The sequence below is a fragment of the Danio rerio genome, chromosome 6, assembly GCF_052040795.2.
Source record: "Danio rerio strain M-AB ecotype USA chromosome 6, GRCz13ab, whole genome shotgun sequence".
NCBI classification, from domain to species: Eukaryota; Metazoa; Chordata; class Actinopteri; order Cypriniformes; family Danionidae; genus Danio; species Danio rerio.
Window position 1 is genome coordinate 57,323,651 of NC_141026.1, and position 16,350 is coordinate 57,340,000.

At 38.2% G+C, this 16,350-nt stretch overlaps 5 protein-coding genes across 6 annotated transcripts in view; 3 read left to right on the forward strand and 2 right to left on the reverse strand.

Moving 5' to 3' along the window:
* Positions 1 to 16,350, reverse strand: part of slc12a5a (solute carrier family 12 member 5a) — a 2,560,186-nt gene that overhangs the window by 1,281,257 nt on the left and 1,262,579 nt on the right. The gene's annotated exons all lie outside the window — the stretch shown is intronic.
* nav1b (neuron navigator 1b) overlaps positions 1 to 16,350 on the forward strand; it is a 947,042-nt gene that overhangs the window by 521,861 nt on the left and 408,831 nt on the right. The window lies entirely within an intron of this gene.
* The window catches only part of LOC148679702 (uncharacterized), a 378,972-nt gene that overhangs the window by 99,217 nt on the left and 263,405 nt on the right, over positions 1 to 16,350 (forward strand). The window lies entirely within an intron of this gene.
* Positions 2,273 to 6,770, forward strand: zgc:109913. Of its 2 annotated transcripts, none has more exons than XM_087255613.1 (3): positions 2,273 to 2,408; positions 5,177 to 5,399; positions 5,601 to 6,770. In XM_087255613.1, the coding sequence occupies exons 2-3, from the start codon at positions 5,198 to 5,200 to the stop codon at positions 6,134 to 6,136; spliced, it is 738 nt and encodes a 245-aa protein (XP_087111739.1). In that variant the 5' UTR covers positions 2,273 to 2,408; positions 5,177 to 5,197; the 3' UTR covers positions 6,137 to 6,770.
* Positions 7,400 to 15,779, reverse strand: ube2c (ubiquitin-conjugating enzyme E2C). Its single transcript, NM_001037691.2, is given in 7 exon segments — positions 7,400 to 7,765; positions 7,891 to 7,950; positions 10,453 to 10,657; positions 12,793 to 12,879; positions 12,962 to 12,989; positions 14,795 to 14,902; positions 15,710 to 15,779. Coding segments are annotated over 6 exon segments (516 nt in total). The 5' UTR covers positions 14,893 to 14,902; positions 15,710 to 15,779; the 3' UTR covers positions 7,400 to 7,727.

Consider the following 16,350-nt stretch of genomic DNA (forward strand, 5'->3'; position numbering starts at 1 on the left):
ATATATATATATATATATATATATATATATATATATATATATATATATATATATATATATATATATATATATATATATATATATATATAAAGACACAGACTTTATCATCATTTGCATGAAAGTGCAATAATTTACAGAGTAATAACAAGTATTTTAATATAACATTTTTAAAACTAGGATGATGGTTCAATATGAACAGAACAGATCCAAGAACTGTCCACCCCAGTCAAAACAGTCGAAGTTTAGCGGGTCTCAAGCTGTCATTAGCCAAAATATCTTGACAAACCACACATAAAGGTCGTGGTTCATCAGCTGGTCCTGTCCACGTAAATCCTAAACTCAAATACTGATCATCATATCCTCGTCTTTTGGGTTTAAGCCCTGAACTTGAAGGGTTTGAATCGGGGGGTCTCAGAAACCGACCCATTGTATTAGCAGACATATACCTGTAATGGCGGGCTTGCCAAACAGAAGCGAATTCACAGCTATGGCCTTCTGGGTAAAAAAGGTTTTCTTATTTTAGACGTATTATTTTTTTTTAGCTTTGTTTAATTAAAACGTTTAAATATAATAAAAAATACATATAATAATTAAACTTAATAATTATATTTTTATTATATAATATTTTTCCCGCGCCTCCCCTGACATGCTCTGGCGCCCCCCAGGGGAGGCGCGCCTCACACTTTGAAAACCCCTGGTTTAAACCAATCAGCGCGCTCTATTGTGCAACTTCATTAATATTCATTACTGTCACAGTGTTTAGACGCCAGAGACGCCACGTTGTGTTGGCAAAACAAGCGAGAAGTGTTGCTTTTATAGTTTGCTGCAGTTAAGTTTTGTTTTCATTTTCTCTCTGTGAGAGTGCAGCTGGATCACGTGTGGATTCACAGTGTACGCGACGATCGACAACAATAACTTACGTGTCTAAGGAGGATTATTGTTTACCTGAGAGCTGTTCTCATCTGCAAGCTTATGAATAAAGACGCGGCTCTAGTTGCTGGTGATTGTTCTGTCTCTACAGATTTGGTAAGTGAGCGAGCAGCACTCTTTGTTTATTCAGTTTGTTCGTATCGAACAAACTATTGCACTGAGTGTAAACATGTTAGCACCACAACCAAACTTTAACCTCGTGTAGGATTTTCACCGCATTTTGTGACACGCGGCTTTCTGATGCTACCTGCCGTGTGCATCTAAGTTTACGAGAAATGCGGAGGGTTTTTTTCTCTCATTCGCCGTGCGGTATCAAACATTGCATGAAAAATACACGCTTAGAGCAGTTCCTTGAATCAAATATCTCGTTTGTCACAAGGGGCATGAATGAATTCCCTGAATGAAAGAGCCAAACTGCAGTTAAAGTCAACCATTTAATAATTTGGCAAATAATTCGACTACAGATGTCCATGTAAACACAGTCCCTTTATCCCCTGTGTGTGTGTGTGTTTTGACTCTGAAAGTCAGCAAATAGACACTCCCACACCATGCCTCTTTTCTTTCTCCGACACTCCCCCCTAAACAGAGCTGGACACGCCCACTTTTCTGACTTTTTCCAAAGTAGAGGTGTGAAAACACCCTGCTGAAACGAGGGGGTTTCATGGCCCTTTAAATAATGAACTACACGTACCATGCTTGAAGACTGAGTTACGTTCAGGATAACATTACGAGTATCGAATTTACATTTTAACTGGTGCCCTAAAACTAATTTGTGTACATTTATTTTATTAATGTGCAGGGAATATCCCCTACATCACAATTGAGTGTGAAGCAGCTCACAATTATTATGACTGAGGAATTATACCAGTGCCTATTACAGCTTTGGTGTTTTGCTAACTGAATGAGCTAATATTACTGGTGTTGCTCAGGAGACTTGACCCACGAGAGCAGACGTGCCGGATCAAGCGACACACAGCTTTCAAACAAGCCCAAGAAATCACAAGAGAGTCAATAAAGGATCCCCGTCCGTTCCTCCACAATACCATACCACTCTCCCCAAGGACAATTAACTTCACATAAACCACTGTGCACAGCCATTATTACACGCACAGCCACATTTACACAGAGAACACACACAGAGAAAGCCATTACTCATGAACCTCCAGATCTAAAACCTTGTCCTGCGAATCCTGTGTTTGTTCTGAGAAAGGGAAAAACTCCTGACATAATGATCTACAGCACTAGGTATTCTGAGAGGATGGACTGCAAGGTTTGGGCCTAATTTTAACAAGCGTCCCTGAAGACCGGCCTCTAGAAAAGCTTTGGGGGAAAAAAAAACGGTGAAAGTACAAATACAAGGAGGTTAGGAGAAAGGTCTTAAGCAGATGCAACTGTTCTGGGAAACCGAACAGCTGAAGAAGATTGCAAGTTTCCGAGGGCTATGAAAGCACACGGATATCCTTGAGCATCAATAACCAGTAAGTGGCTTCTTTCTTTAGTCATTTGTTTTGGTCTTTTATGTAAACTTCAGTGTATAAATGAACTATGCTAAGCATAACTTAAACCAGTGGTTCTCAAGCTGTGGTACGTGTACCACTAGTGGTACGCAGGCTTCCTTCTAATGGTACGTGGAGGAATCAAATGTCATATGTACATGCTACATATCTTTAAAAATGTATCAAAAATGATTTATATATGAATATGATCACATAAAGCCTATATATCCTGGTGTTGATAAACAGGCTATTATATCTTAATACTTTAAGTACAAGAGTTTTTTTTTTTTTTTACTTTTTAAGAAAAGTAACCTATTATTTTTAACTTTTAAAAGAACATTTTTATTTAAAATGTTGACGTTTTAAGTTTTATTTTATGCTCAAACTATACTGTTTGAAGTGGCTGACGATAATATTCATATTAATAGAAATGAATCTGCCATGTTTTTTTAACTGTACAGAGCTGTAGCTGCTTTACTGGGCCTACTACGCTACTGTATTTCAAAACTGCGCATTATGGTGGGACTTGGAGAGACATTGTTTTTTTTCTGAGGTGGTACTTGATGAAAAAAGTTTGAGAACTACTGTCTTTAAATATTTATATCGTTAGGCACATATTTGCAAGTTCTTAAACTTTAAAACAGCAAGTGATTACTTTGAGCAAGTGAACGAAATGGTTTTGTTCTCATTTGTAAGTCGCTTTGGATAAAAGCGTCTGCTAAATGACTAAATGTAAACGTTCTATGAATTTAGCAAAGGTTGGATTTACAAATCGTTAAATTTAACACTTTGGCTCAATCCCAATTCAAATATTTTTGTACCCCTTCCCCTTTGAAACAGAGTGTGAAGGGGAAGGGCTACAAAATGTTGCCCTAAGAAACAGCACTACAACATATGAGGTTTTACTTCATATGAGATCGACGATCGCAACTGCTGTAGTTATTCCAGTTTTGTTATTTTTTTGGTATTTATTTTCAGGAAATCACTGATATCATGACGATATAATGTAGCAATAAGATTGTAACTATACTGTGCATTCACATTGTAGCCATGTTCATTTATGTAAACACTAAAAAACGACAATAACATTCCCCCAGACACTGCCACTACAAGCCACTAGACTTTTCTGACAGGGTATTCGAGTGTCATAGAGTCAAATTATGTTGTGGGACTGCTATACAGGAGTTATTATTATGGATAATGGATATTTTTTAAAGCATGATGGTAAAACACGAATGTCGTTATAAATGTTACAAAATAATACAATTTGTTTGTTTAAAAATTCGTAACAATGACAAAAAAAAAAACTCATCTCCTGACTTCCAGGTGCAGATATACTGCCGTTTTAGATGGTGATGTATTTTGGGAAATTTTCATACTCCTTGGTTTCAAGTGTGGTCCTGATAAACCTCCCTTTCGAGGGCTATCTAGCCCTTCTTCTTAGCTATAACGCCTTCAAGCTAAAGAGAATTGGAACACCCCTACCCCTTCACGTGAACGTGCAAAATGGGGAGAAAGGGAAGGGTTAAGAGGTAGAATTGGGACTGGGCCATTATCTTCCATCTAAGAATAAAACTACACTATATTGTATTTTAAATGGTGAGATTCACAACACATTTCGTTTTGAAGGGATCATCCCTATGCCCTATGATCTCTTTGAAGGGTTTACCCTCCAGAGTGATACCTTCAAAGGAATAAGGGCATAGGACTCAAACTCAATTCCTGGAGGAGAAAACCCATTCAAACACACTTGATCCAACTGATCAAGGTGGTTAGGGTTGGGGTTTAGGGTTGATGCAAAACTGTGCAGAGCTGCGGCCCTGCAGGAATTGAGTTTAAGACTTATAGATTAGGTGATAGGGATGAGCCCTTTCAAATGGATCATCAATGTGCAACACCAATCAACTTCCCAGCGCAAAGGATCATGAGGTCCCGAAGTGTACATCAGTCGTACCCTTGAAGTGTCCATTTTTAAGCACTTCAATTGAGAACAATACTTAAAAATGGCAGCCATGATTGCTTTCACTTTGCAGCGCTACATATTTCATTTGGAATGCACTGCCATTCCGAGAGTGGAAGACTAACTATAACCAAAGTTAAGGCCATCTTCGAAACATCTCTTGGTCAGTATGCTCAGGCATTCTGTTTGAATGGGTAAACATCAAATTCTCCAAAATTGCTAGCCAAGCTTACGATTTAATTTTGTATTAGGAATCACCAATAAAAATAAACAACTGTCTCTTTAGTTTAATTTCCAAATGTTCGAATCACACAAAATCTGCAGAAACTCATGTCTGGTCCGAGCACCTCCACAGGAGAATCCTAAGGGCGTGCTTACACTAGGTACAGTTGTCTTGAGTTGTGCTGAAGTGCGATTGTTCCGCTGACAGCCTGCACTCACACAGCATTTTGCCTTCCGAATCGAAGCACGCTTGCGTGATCGATGATGCGACTGTTCGGTTAAACAGAGAGAGAAGCGCACCTGGTTAACTGAACCGCGCCTGGGCCCATTTCAGAGCACTCACACTTGTTAAATAAACCGGGAAACACACCTGGAAACAATTCGGATAGCATAGTGTGAGTGCACCCCAAGTCTATAGCGATCACTTATTGGTTCCTGTACTAGAAGGCGGGGCTTATTCACCATATTGACCATAAGGCTTATCCCTTATTCAAAACTATACAAGTGACAAGTCTTGTGTATTCTAGTCTTTGCTAAACTAATAATATAAATGTTCTGCAAAGTTTAGGTCGTCACCACTCAAGTGGTAATGAATCGCTGGCAGAGGTCGGTGGTGGAAATCCAAACCAGAAAGCGGCAGGTGAATGAATGCGAGCGGGCACAGGTCGCCCTGAGCAAAGTCACAGCCTGTTTCCAGCAAATGTCCACCTCCTTGGGGAGCAACGTGGACGGGAGCTTCCTTAGAGAGGAGATGGAGGAAACCAGGACAGTAGCTCATAAAATATGCTCAGGTGAGACAGTACTTGAAAAGGAAACATTTCTGGTGCAGTGTTGGGTAAGATCAAAATAGATATAAACTACTAACCACATAGTGAAATTCGTGATTAAATTGTTTCCGTAATGACTTTGCCTGACAAGTAATTTAATTTCTCAATAAATAATTTAATTATTTTATGCAATACTACATATAATCTGCATAAATCTCAATGCAGGGCTTCACCGGAGGCTGCTATCACTGCTGATGGAAATAGACCAAGGACAAGAGGACAAAGAACAGGTCGAGCGACTCTGGGTCATCTTCTTGTCCAGCTTGGAAAACTTCCAACAAGACCTAAAGAAGGTCAAAGTCTTGCAAGAGATATTCCCGCTTACCCAGCGCAAGGATCGACAGGCCCTGGTCAACACAGGTTTGGCAGGTGGAACTTCAGAAGTAGCAGCTCGGGCAGCCATGGTACAAACACCCTGGCTCTCGGTAGAGGTGACCGTAAGCCCTGACCTGAAAACTCACATAGAGGAGATTGATGTCCTGCTTGAAGAAATGCTCCAGAGAGTAAACGTGCCACTGTGGTCAGTTGAACCCACTCAAGAAGCTTGGGTTGAAGGCAGCTCTACTCCGGGTGTTGGGCAAGAAGAGGATGAAAGCTTAGAGGAGATGATGGAAGTGGAGGTGGTGTCTCAAAATAAAACATCAGGCTGTTGCCATCATCACAACTGCAAAGTAGGCTGTCTGCTGTGTCTGCTCAGCTAGCATCGACTTATTTTTGACATACGAGCAGGCATTGGAATCTTTTTGGCTTAAGACTTCAAGTCTCATTCGCTTGCATTGATGTTTTGATGTTCAAAACAGCTTGTTATGCTGCTTGATGGTGCAAACTAATGTTTTCGTATTATATTATTCTACTTTTTAGTATTAGTCATGAACACACTTGATTGTAGAGCATTTCATTGTTTTCTGCCATTTATTATGTCTAGTCATTTCTCTCATAGGGGACTGAATCGGAAGTTCTAAAACGATTGAAAAAAACGAGCGCACTTCCGCATTGCAGATTAAAGTCAATGGTCAGTGTATCTTTGGGTCACTGGATTTTCATTTTAATAACAGATTAGAAAAATGAAAAAGGTCAGTGTATATTTTGGTCATTGGATTTTCATTTTAGAAATTGATATTGAAAAACGAAAAACGAGCCGTTTTTTTGGATTTTTGTTTTAGAATAAAAAAAAATTTAAATTCAATTCGTTTTTTGATTTTGTAAACGAAATTCAAAAAGCGGCTCATTTTTCTTGTTCATGGTTAAAAACAGAAAACCAAAATTCATAAATGACTTGATTTTCATTTTTTATTTTAAATAACCAAAAATAAAAATCACCAGAAAACAAATAAAGGCTTGTTTTTTATGTTCTGAAACCAGATAGGCTGACTCATTCAAAGTGACGCAATGCTGCCACACACAGCCTAGCATACTATAGAGGAACACTTTCGCATGTCAAGATGTACATGATGTGTGTGTGTGTGCGCGTGTGCCCATGGGCTGTTCCATGGGCACACGCAAAGCTCGAAGGTAAACAAACAATGGCTTATCATAAGCATCTTATCGATAATTAATTACACGGTTGGCATTAAGATGAACATATAAACGTTATCTGACTATTTTCTAGCCGCTAAATGTGTCTGGAAAAATATTCAAAGGCTTTTATTCTCATAAACCGCGTCTGACTGGCTAAAGCAGACGTCTTACGTCAGCACGTTCTAGACGTGCACGCGCTCTTTCCGGCAATCTTCCTTTTGCGTTCACACTAAGCAGCATTCCGGGAAATTACCGGTAATGTTACAACTTCTCTTTCCGGAAAATAGCCAGGACGAATTTACCGGTATTTTCAAAAAGGGCCTGTTCACACATACACACCTTTCCGGAAAGGTGCAAGGGGCTATTGTAAAAGTGCAATAAAAATAAAGATTAATTTTTAAATAGGGGGAGAAAGAAAAAAAAATGTATGACTTGAGGCAGAGTAAATTAAGAGTAAATTTTAATTTCTGAGTAATCAATGCATTTAAAATGTACAGAACATACTGGCTGTTTCTGCAACTGGTGGTTACCAATCAGCTGTGCACTACCTTTATATTGTAAATATCATAAATCAAAGCAGCAAGCATTAACATTTTATGTTTCCCCTTCTTTATTCACATAAAAAGGCACATTTCAATCAGAATTGTTTTCTTCAAGCCAGTTTAATACAACACAGAAATAATATACAAACAAAACCCTTAGAGAAAATTTACATTATTATAAACAAGAAAAGAGATGCCAATAAAACAGGGAGGCAGACGTTTATGCTGATAGTCAGTTCTTGTAGGTTGCGTGCAAATGAGCTTTGAAGGCTGCAACAAAATGTATTTGCAACATGTTAGTTTATTATACACAACTCATACACCTTCAACTAGAAATAAGACTCTAAACATACTGCAGAATCAAACAAATGGCGCACTTTGACCCGATCGCTTACCTTCCTGGTCATCCCACATTTCAGCAGCTGTAGAGTTCATTGGACTATCATTGTTGGGTTCTAAAAAAAAGCCCAATTCATAAGTATATTACAACACAACCAGTCTAGTGTAAATAACCTTAAAAACCAAAATAGGGAAATAGACAAGCTGCTGTTTATTAATTCCAATAAAGGAGTTAAAGGTGCAGTAGGTGATCTTTCACAATGCTAACAGCTTAGCGTACATCTCTGAATCACAGTCCCTCCCCTGCCGTCTAGAGCCACGCCTCCTAGAACAGCAAAAGAACGCTCTCTCATGTGTTAAAGGGCCATGAAACCCCCTCGTTTCAGCAGGGTGTTTTCACACCTCTACTTTGGAAAAAGTCTGAAAAGTGGGCGTGTCCAGCTCTGTTTAGGGGGGAGTGTCGGAGGAAGAAAAGAGGCTTGGTATGGGAGTGTCTATTTGGGCGCGCTGAATTTCAGAGTCAAAACACACAACCACAGCGAACAATGTGACTGTGTTTACATGGACATCTGTAGTCGAATTATTTGCCAAATTATTAAATGGTGGACTTTAACTGCAGTTTGGCTCTCTCATTCAGGGAATTCATTCATGCCCCTCCCGACAAACTTGATATTTGATTCGAGGAACTGCTGCAAGCGTGTATTTTTCATGCAATGTTTGATACCGCACGGCGAATGAGAGAAAAAAAAACTCAGCATTTCCCGGAAACTTAGATGCACACGGCAGGTAGCGTCAGAAAGCTGCGTGTGTTATTCCGGTCACACAATCCAACACGAGGTTATAGTTTGGTTGTAACTGTTAGTGCTAACTTGTTTACACTCGGTGCAATAGTTTGTTTGATACGAATAAAATACGAACTGAATAAACAAAGAGCACTGGTCGCTCACTTACCAAATCTGTAGAGACAGGACAATCACCAGCAACTGGAGCCGCGTCTTTATTTAGAGGAGACTAACGTTACAAGCGAATCCAGTGCCCGCAAATCCGGGTGTGTCCGCATATGCTGTTAGCGGATACGCTTCGTGGAGGGGGAACTGGAATTCCAGAAGGGAACAGAATCGACTGCTACACCGGATCTCAGCGTTTGCAGATGAGAACAGCTCTCAGGTAAACAATAATCCTCCTTAGACACGCAAGTTATTGTTGTCGAGCGTCGCGTACACTGTGAATCCACGCGTGAGTCTGAACTCTCACAGAGAAAATGAAAACGAAACTTAACTGCAGAAAACTATAAAAGCAACACTTCACGCTTGTTTTGCCAACACAACGTGGCGTCTCTGCCGTCTACACTCTGACAGTAATGAATATTAATGAAGTTGCACAATAGAGCGTGCTGATTGGTTTGAACCAAGCCTTACTCATGCATTAATGCAACACACTGTAAGACGTAATAAGACACACTCTGGCACAGACGTCCAGTCTGCACGCTGGAATACACGCTATTATGTCATGACCGTGACGCAGCTTCAAAAATTTGTTTCAAACAGGAAGTACGAATTTGCTTGAAATAACGCAAAAACAACCAATTTACACTTTTTAGTGAAATATAAGTGTCCTAATAGTGTTTTTAGCAGTGTGGGACACATATATGACTGTCAACAGCTCAAAAAATGTGTTTTGGTGTTTCGTGACCCTTTAAAAGCGACTAGTGCTTGTCCGCGGGGGTGCAAGCTAAACTGACATGCTATTTCAGAGTGAATATTTAGAGTAGCATGGTAAACAATATAGGGAGTGACTAAGCGGAATAGCGCTATTTACTTGTGTTTTGTTGTTAAACTAATTAAAATCTACACTATAGATGCTGTAAAAGGTCCTTATGAAACTGAAAATAGTCTTATCAATCTTTTATCGAAAGATTTTAGTGGCCGAACAACACTTCTGTGAAGATATAACCCGTTTGTAACAACATCACATCAGTTGCATGAAGCTAAAATAGTTTTAAAACAGAACATTACCTGTCTAAGAGAAATCCTTCAGACATTGTTTCATCCGTTCCCCAGCATGCAAAGGTAACTCCAATATTGATTCAGGTTTTTAAAAAGTTTTGATTCAGCAGGTTTTAATCGATCTCGCGGGCGCGCGCGCGCGCTCTCTCTTTTGAACGCGCAGCACCAACAGCGGTCGGCGGAGCTGTGTACAAACGGCTGCGCAGTGTTTAAATCTGCATTTGCTGACAGACAGTCTGACCTGCTAATCGGAATTATGAGAGATGTCGGCCCGACTCTATTTAATTGGATGAACATTTTTTTTTGTTTTATGCCTTACCCAAAATATATAAATACATGTAGATCATTTACTGTAATCATTACCATTAGACTGTGAAGAGACTTTCAACCAGCACAACAAAAAATGCTTCTGAAGACAATCACTTACTGCACCTTTAATTAAACTCAATATTAAAAGTATGACAAATAAAGATATAAAGAGGGACTGCTAATTAATTACATAAAATTTTCGAATTAATACAGATCTTGTTGGGTTGTTTAATCCCAATGAAAAGGTGGAGACCAAATTAGCATTTTAAAATCAATGCTGCACATGTCAAAAGCTCAACCTACCTCCAAGAAGACTCTGAATGGACAGTAGTATGGAGCGAACGTCATATAGCGCAGACCATTTGTCTTTCAAAATGTCTAAGCAGATGATGCCATTCTCATCCACATTTGGGTGAAAACAAGCAGTGATGAATTTCACCCGAGGTGCGTTGTACGGGTACCCGCTAGGAAACTCCAGAGACAGTTTGTACCTCAAACCTTCATAGACCTAAATAAAAGAAGAAACAGCAGAAAAGAAAGAGTTGATTTTGGTCTACAAGCAAGTATCAGAATTCATCTTTTTTGTATGTAAAGCCAGATTAATACTAGATTAAATTAAGCCAATGTTTTCACCATCCACCTGATGTAGTGTTGTCCATGTGTGATAGATCTTTAAGGCTGATTTATACTTCTGCGTCAAGCGCACTCATATGCTACAGCGCAGCCTACGCGTGGTTACATAGCCCTCGCCGTGGCTGTCAGCGACGTTGACGCGCACCTCTCAAAAACTGTAACTACGCGTCGCAACGATGCATAGCATAAGCAGTGTTTGGTTAGCTTGGTAGGGCTGCCAAGTGTGGGAGGAGGTGAGAGCCAGGCGAGCGTGATGCAGCGAGTGTTTACAAGTGTGGAGTCCCGTAAAGGAGCTCCAGATAGTGACTGTTGTTTTGGGTTTACCTTATGATTAAAGTTGTTGCACGTCCGCCGGTTCCTGCCTCAAAATGAGTGAGTTTGAGCCACTTGTACATTAAGCGTTTAGAAAAAACAAAACACCAGCGAAGAAACTCGACACAGAGGAACAAACACCTACTGCCAACTAGCATTTCGGAAGTGTTACTGCAGAGCAACACAAACAGAACACATAAGTATAAATGCACAGCTACTTGCATTGCATGCGCTGTGGGTCACACAGATCACTTGACGCCGAAGTATAAACCAGGCTTAAGGGCGAACGCACACTATGCTATGCGAACCATGCCCAGGCCCATTTCCCGAATCGTTTGAGAAGTGCGAGTGCTCTGAATTGGGCTCAAGCACTGTTCAGTTGGCCGGCCCTGACCTGGTTGGAAGAGGTGTGCCAGAGCGCAGTATGCTTGTAGTGTGAGCCCGAAACTGAAGATGAGACATGACTTTTAAGGGACTTTTTTATATGGATTTATTAATCATTCTTACTGTTTAATGAACACAAACGATCGTAGGTTATTTAAGACGCAAACCCCTCACAGCATGACAGATGCACCTTTAGCAAACCTCCTAATTAACAAGTGTGCTTTGGCCTGGTTCAAGGGAACTGTACATAGTGTGAGTACAAAAAAAATCCCAAAATCAGGGATTCTCAACCAGTGGGCCGCAAGATTAAAATGAACTTAAATATTATACTATAATTATTTTATTCAATTATTAAATGTCATATTAAAATGATCAAAGTAATGGCATTTCCCGTTTTCTGTGATTAAGCTAATTTGGCCTCTGTTTTGCAAAAACAGCCTCACTGTTAAACAGACATGTGGCTTTTTTGTTTTCAAACCGCTGCGCGTCAACTAGGACTAAGTCCTCAGTCAAATCGTCACACAATTGTAAGGGTAACGATGATTATAGTTAACCAGCTCGCATGTGCCTCACATCTGTGACCCGTACTGTATCAGAGTCAAGTCGTACAAGTCTGTTGATTCAAACTATGCGTGCTCTCTTTGTATGAACACTTTAAAATATCCATAGTTTATCAAATTAACATCCTGCGAATGTTTTATAACGAACGCACGCCCATACAGTAGGATCCAGCGAGACTCGGTGGTGTTTCAGTAGTGAACAGCTGTTCACTGTTCCTGTCAGTGAACTCCAATAATCTCCAGCTACAAACCAAACCTCCTTCAGATTGATGCGTTTCAACAGATTTAGAGTGTTTATTATTTATTTTTAATAGATATGAATAGTAGATCAATAGATTAATAGTAGTCAGTCTAGTTCAAAGCAGCAGCTTTTTTTTGCCATCTCCATGTGCGGTCAGGTTCATTTATTGAAAAAGGCAAAAATAGTTTGCAGTTGTAAAAAAATAACTTAAAGAATTTATGAACATTAAAACCTGTCTGTGCTTTTTTTTTAAACATTAAAATTTATATTATCATATTTTAAAATAATAGAAGGCAAAATAAATGTTTTGCTAATAAATAAAACTTTAAAATAACCATTTTTCTAGACAAACAGTTTGGGCCTAAAAAAAAAAATTCTGAGAGGGAGGTGGGCCTTGAAGTGAAAAAGGTTGAGAACCCCTGCTCTAAATGACCAGCACATTTTCATTTTTGGGTGAACTCCTTTTAAGAATCACATTTCCTGACATCAGGAAAAATCCACAGCACCACCTACTGTTCCTTGAGCTCCATCTATTGTGCCGATCCATTTGAAGAGATTATCAGACTCTGGGAAAGCTGAAATGCCCTTGTCTCCAGACATCTGCATAACCACACAAAGCACTGGAATGAACTACAGTCAGAAATTTCCACCAAATAGAAAAGGATGTATATAAAGGCCTTACCATCAGCGTCATCAGCTCTTGTTGAAGCCTATGGAAGAAAATAATAGACATTAAACATAGATTTGAAAACAAAAGGAGTGAAAGCAAATTTACAACTTATGTAAAGTTTTTCCTAGCAACTCAGACATTAATGTAACAGCAGTGCAATAAATTAATAAACTAGCGCCCCCTAGAAAAACAAAAGTCCAAATAAATTACCATTTTTACAGTAAAACACAACAAAAGTGCCTTAGGAAGAATCTGCAGGTTCTTAAAAACAAAATACTAATCATTTAAATGCATTCTAGCTCTCATACTATAATGATTACCAATATTAAATGTCCATGTGGGAGATTTATTTGTGTGAAGTGCTCTTTACAATGCATAAAGAAACATTCAGTGTTCAGCGTTAGGCTTGGGATGATAACCTTTTTCAAGGTATACCACGATTCGGAAAAGTCAAGGTGTTAAAAACAGCAAATATTTTGTGTAATACTGTTCCTATAAGTGTATGATTTTTATTTACTTATTTTTTTGTTTTTTAGGATAACAGTAGCTCCAGCAGAAACAAAATCTCCAAAGACGTCTTTTAAAATTCTAAATAAATCAGTGTTTTTGAAACAAATGAAGACTGCAGAAGTCAATTAATCTTTTGAATTATTTAGTCTGACTGCTCCAAACTATTATAAATCTCTCAAAATAAATGTATTGTTTTTAAAAGAAAAAAAAGCTTTAGTTTTTATCCAAACATTTCAAAAGAATATATTTTAGAGTATATTTTAGCACAATACCGTGATATTTTTATCCAAAGTGATCATACCATCAGAATCTTATAGCAGCTCATGCCTATTCAGTGACAAGTTTTTTTTTTCTTGCTTACCAAATGGACTTGCGCAGCTACTGTACATTTCACCATGTATTTCTTGCTTATTGAATTTGCAATAGAGATAGAATCACAACTCTGCTCACTATAAGGGAAAATATATCTTACTCAAGTTCTATTGCTTTACTTGCTTTGTTACACATATCTAGAACAATACGCAACATTTCAATACAAATACTGCCGTGTTAAAGATTACTCACAAATCAAGATAAAACAAATCAGTAACAAAACTGTCTTATTTATAATAAATACCAATTTATGAAAGAAATTCATTGACAAACGGGATTGTTCAGCCAAAAAAAAAAAAAAAAAGATACATTTGAAAAACAAAAAAAATGTTTTGAAGAGCTGTGGCATAGTTCACCCAAAAATGAAAATATAATGAGCAATTCCAGCGTTACGGATGTGACATTTGTAAAAACTCAAAACATTAATTCACAGATAAAGTATATGTTAACATTATACTGAAACATCAGTTTATTTTTTCCAAAACAACAAATCACAAAACTATGGGATCAGAACATCTTCAATCTGTAAACTTTTTTTATATTTTAAATAAGGGAAATAAACATGCGTTACAGATGTGACATTTTTTTCATGGCAACATTTGCATGGAATTGTTCATGTTACTTAATATTTACTCGCCCTCAAGTAATTACAAGCCTTTGTTCGTTGTTTAACAGAAAATATATCATGAAGAAAACTGAAAACCTTTAACACCTGAAATCCAATAGTAACAGTTTTCACTTTCATTCAAAATATTTTCTTCATACAGAAGCAAGAAACAAGTGAAGAGTGAGTAAACTCACTGAATGTTTTTTGGGTGAACAACGCCTTTAAAACCACCTGAGTACAAGTAAAAGGTGAGGACATTTTCATTTTCAACCATCCCTTTAAGAATGACCATAGCTTAGGTGTACAGCACATAGAATGAAGGGCTTATGTTGTAGGAAATATAAGGATAATCACACCTTTTACTGACGGATCCTTTAGACGCGGTCACGCTGGTCTCGCTGCCCTTCAGGGTTGCTGTCGATGCTGCTGCGGGATCCATATTCTGAGAGGCCATCGCGTCTGATCTGCGATCATTTAACACGAGGAAAAACAATTGTTGTTTTATTTAATGCGCACGTTTATTGTTGCCGCATTCAGTGGTTTACATTACAACAAGAAAAAAACTGGGCGTCAGAGAGCAGGACGTCAAGCCGGCTGAACAAAACAGACAATGCAAGTTAAAAAGTGATGAACTGACAGACGTTTTTTTAATTAACGCTACTTAAATTTTGCACACTAAAAGTAATAAGCTTCTCATATGGATAGTAATACGTCAAACCTATCACTAACGTTACCGTAAACTTTGCAGATAACTTAGAGATAAAGTTCGTTTTATATTCGGATATTCAGACATTCTCCTTAATAATATAATGGCTATCAAACTACAACAACGCTCACAGTGACTTAGATAACGTTAGTGTTAATGTTGTTTACAAGTCATACGTACATGCTAATTCAGACCGAATAATCAAGGTAACGTGGTAAACAATACAGACTGCTAAATGGACGAATGTGTGAATATAAAACCAACTTTAAGTTACCTCTAACGTATACTTAGCAGACGAATGCAACCAAAACAAACCTAACGTAAACTTGCTTAACGTCAAAGAACATGAAGCTAGTTTAGATAACGAACCATTCATGTCATATAAAGCGTTAGCATACATTTAATCAACGACAACAAATAAGCATTCGTCAGTATTGAGTAAATAAATACGCTGACGTTTAAATAATTTAAAGAAACTCATACTTCAAAACAGCATCTTAATGTATACAAATCATGCCGAAACATACATTCAAAGCAGTATTATTTAGTACAATATGCACATTACCGGCTGTGAGTGTGTGTTCAATGCGGGCGACAACACTAACCGATTTCTTCAAGAGTTTTTAAAACACATCCCGCCCCCCTGTTTAAACTTAGCTTACCAACAGGAATGCACCGCCTAATAACAATCTTAACCAACCAGAAGCGTGGATTACGAACAAAGCTAACGCATAGCAACCAATCAACACTGACGCTTGGCACACAACACTTTGATTTGATTGGCTGATAGAGCCAAGTGGGCGCAGTCATAACCGTTGACTTCCGTCCGTCATTTTAAGTGGGTTGTGGTTTTATATCCCTAGTCAAATCTTTTATGAAGTTAGGAGGCATCCATTTTTACTTAAATGTGATTATGACATCAAAATATATACTTAAAAAGACTATTTAGATAATTTTCTCGTAAAGTAAAACCTGTTGATGAAGCAGTGATAACAGGGAGTTTTTAAGGTTATAAGCACAATCAAGTAAAAAAAAAATGGATTCCTATAACTTCATAAAGAGTTGACTGGTATAAAACCATTTTCTATGGTTTTTGTCTATAGGCATAATTTTAGTCCCCATAATACTCCTTTATGGAATTTAGTAAATTACAACTCCTGAGAAAAACTACTCAATTACAGTTATTTAAGTATTTGTAATTAGTTA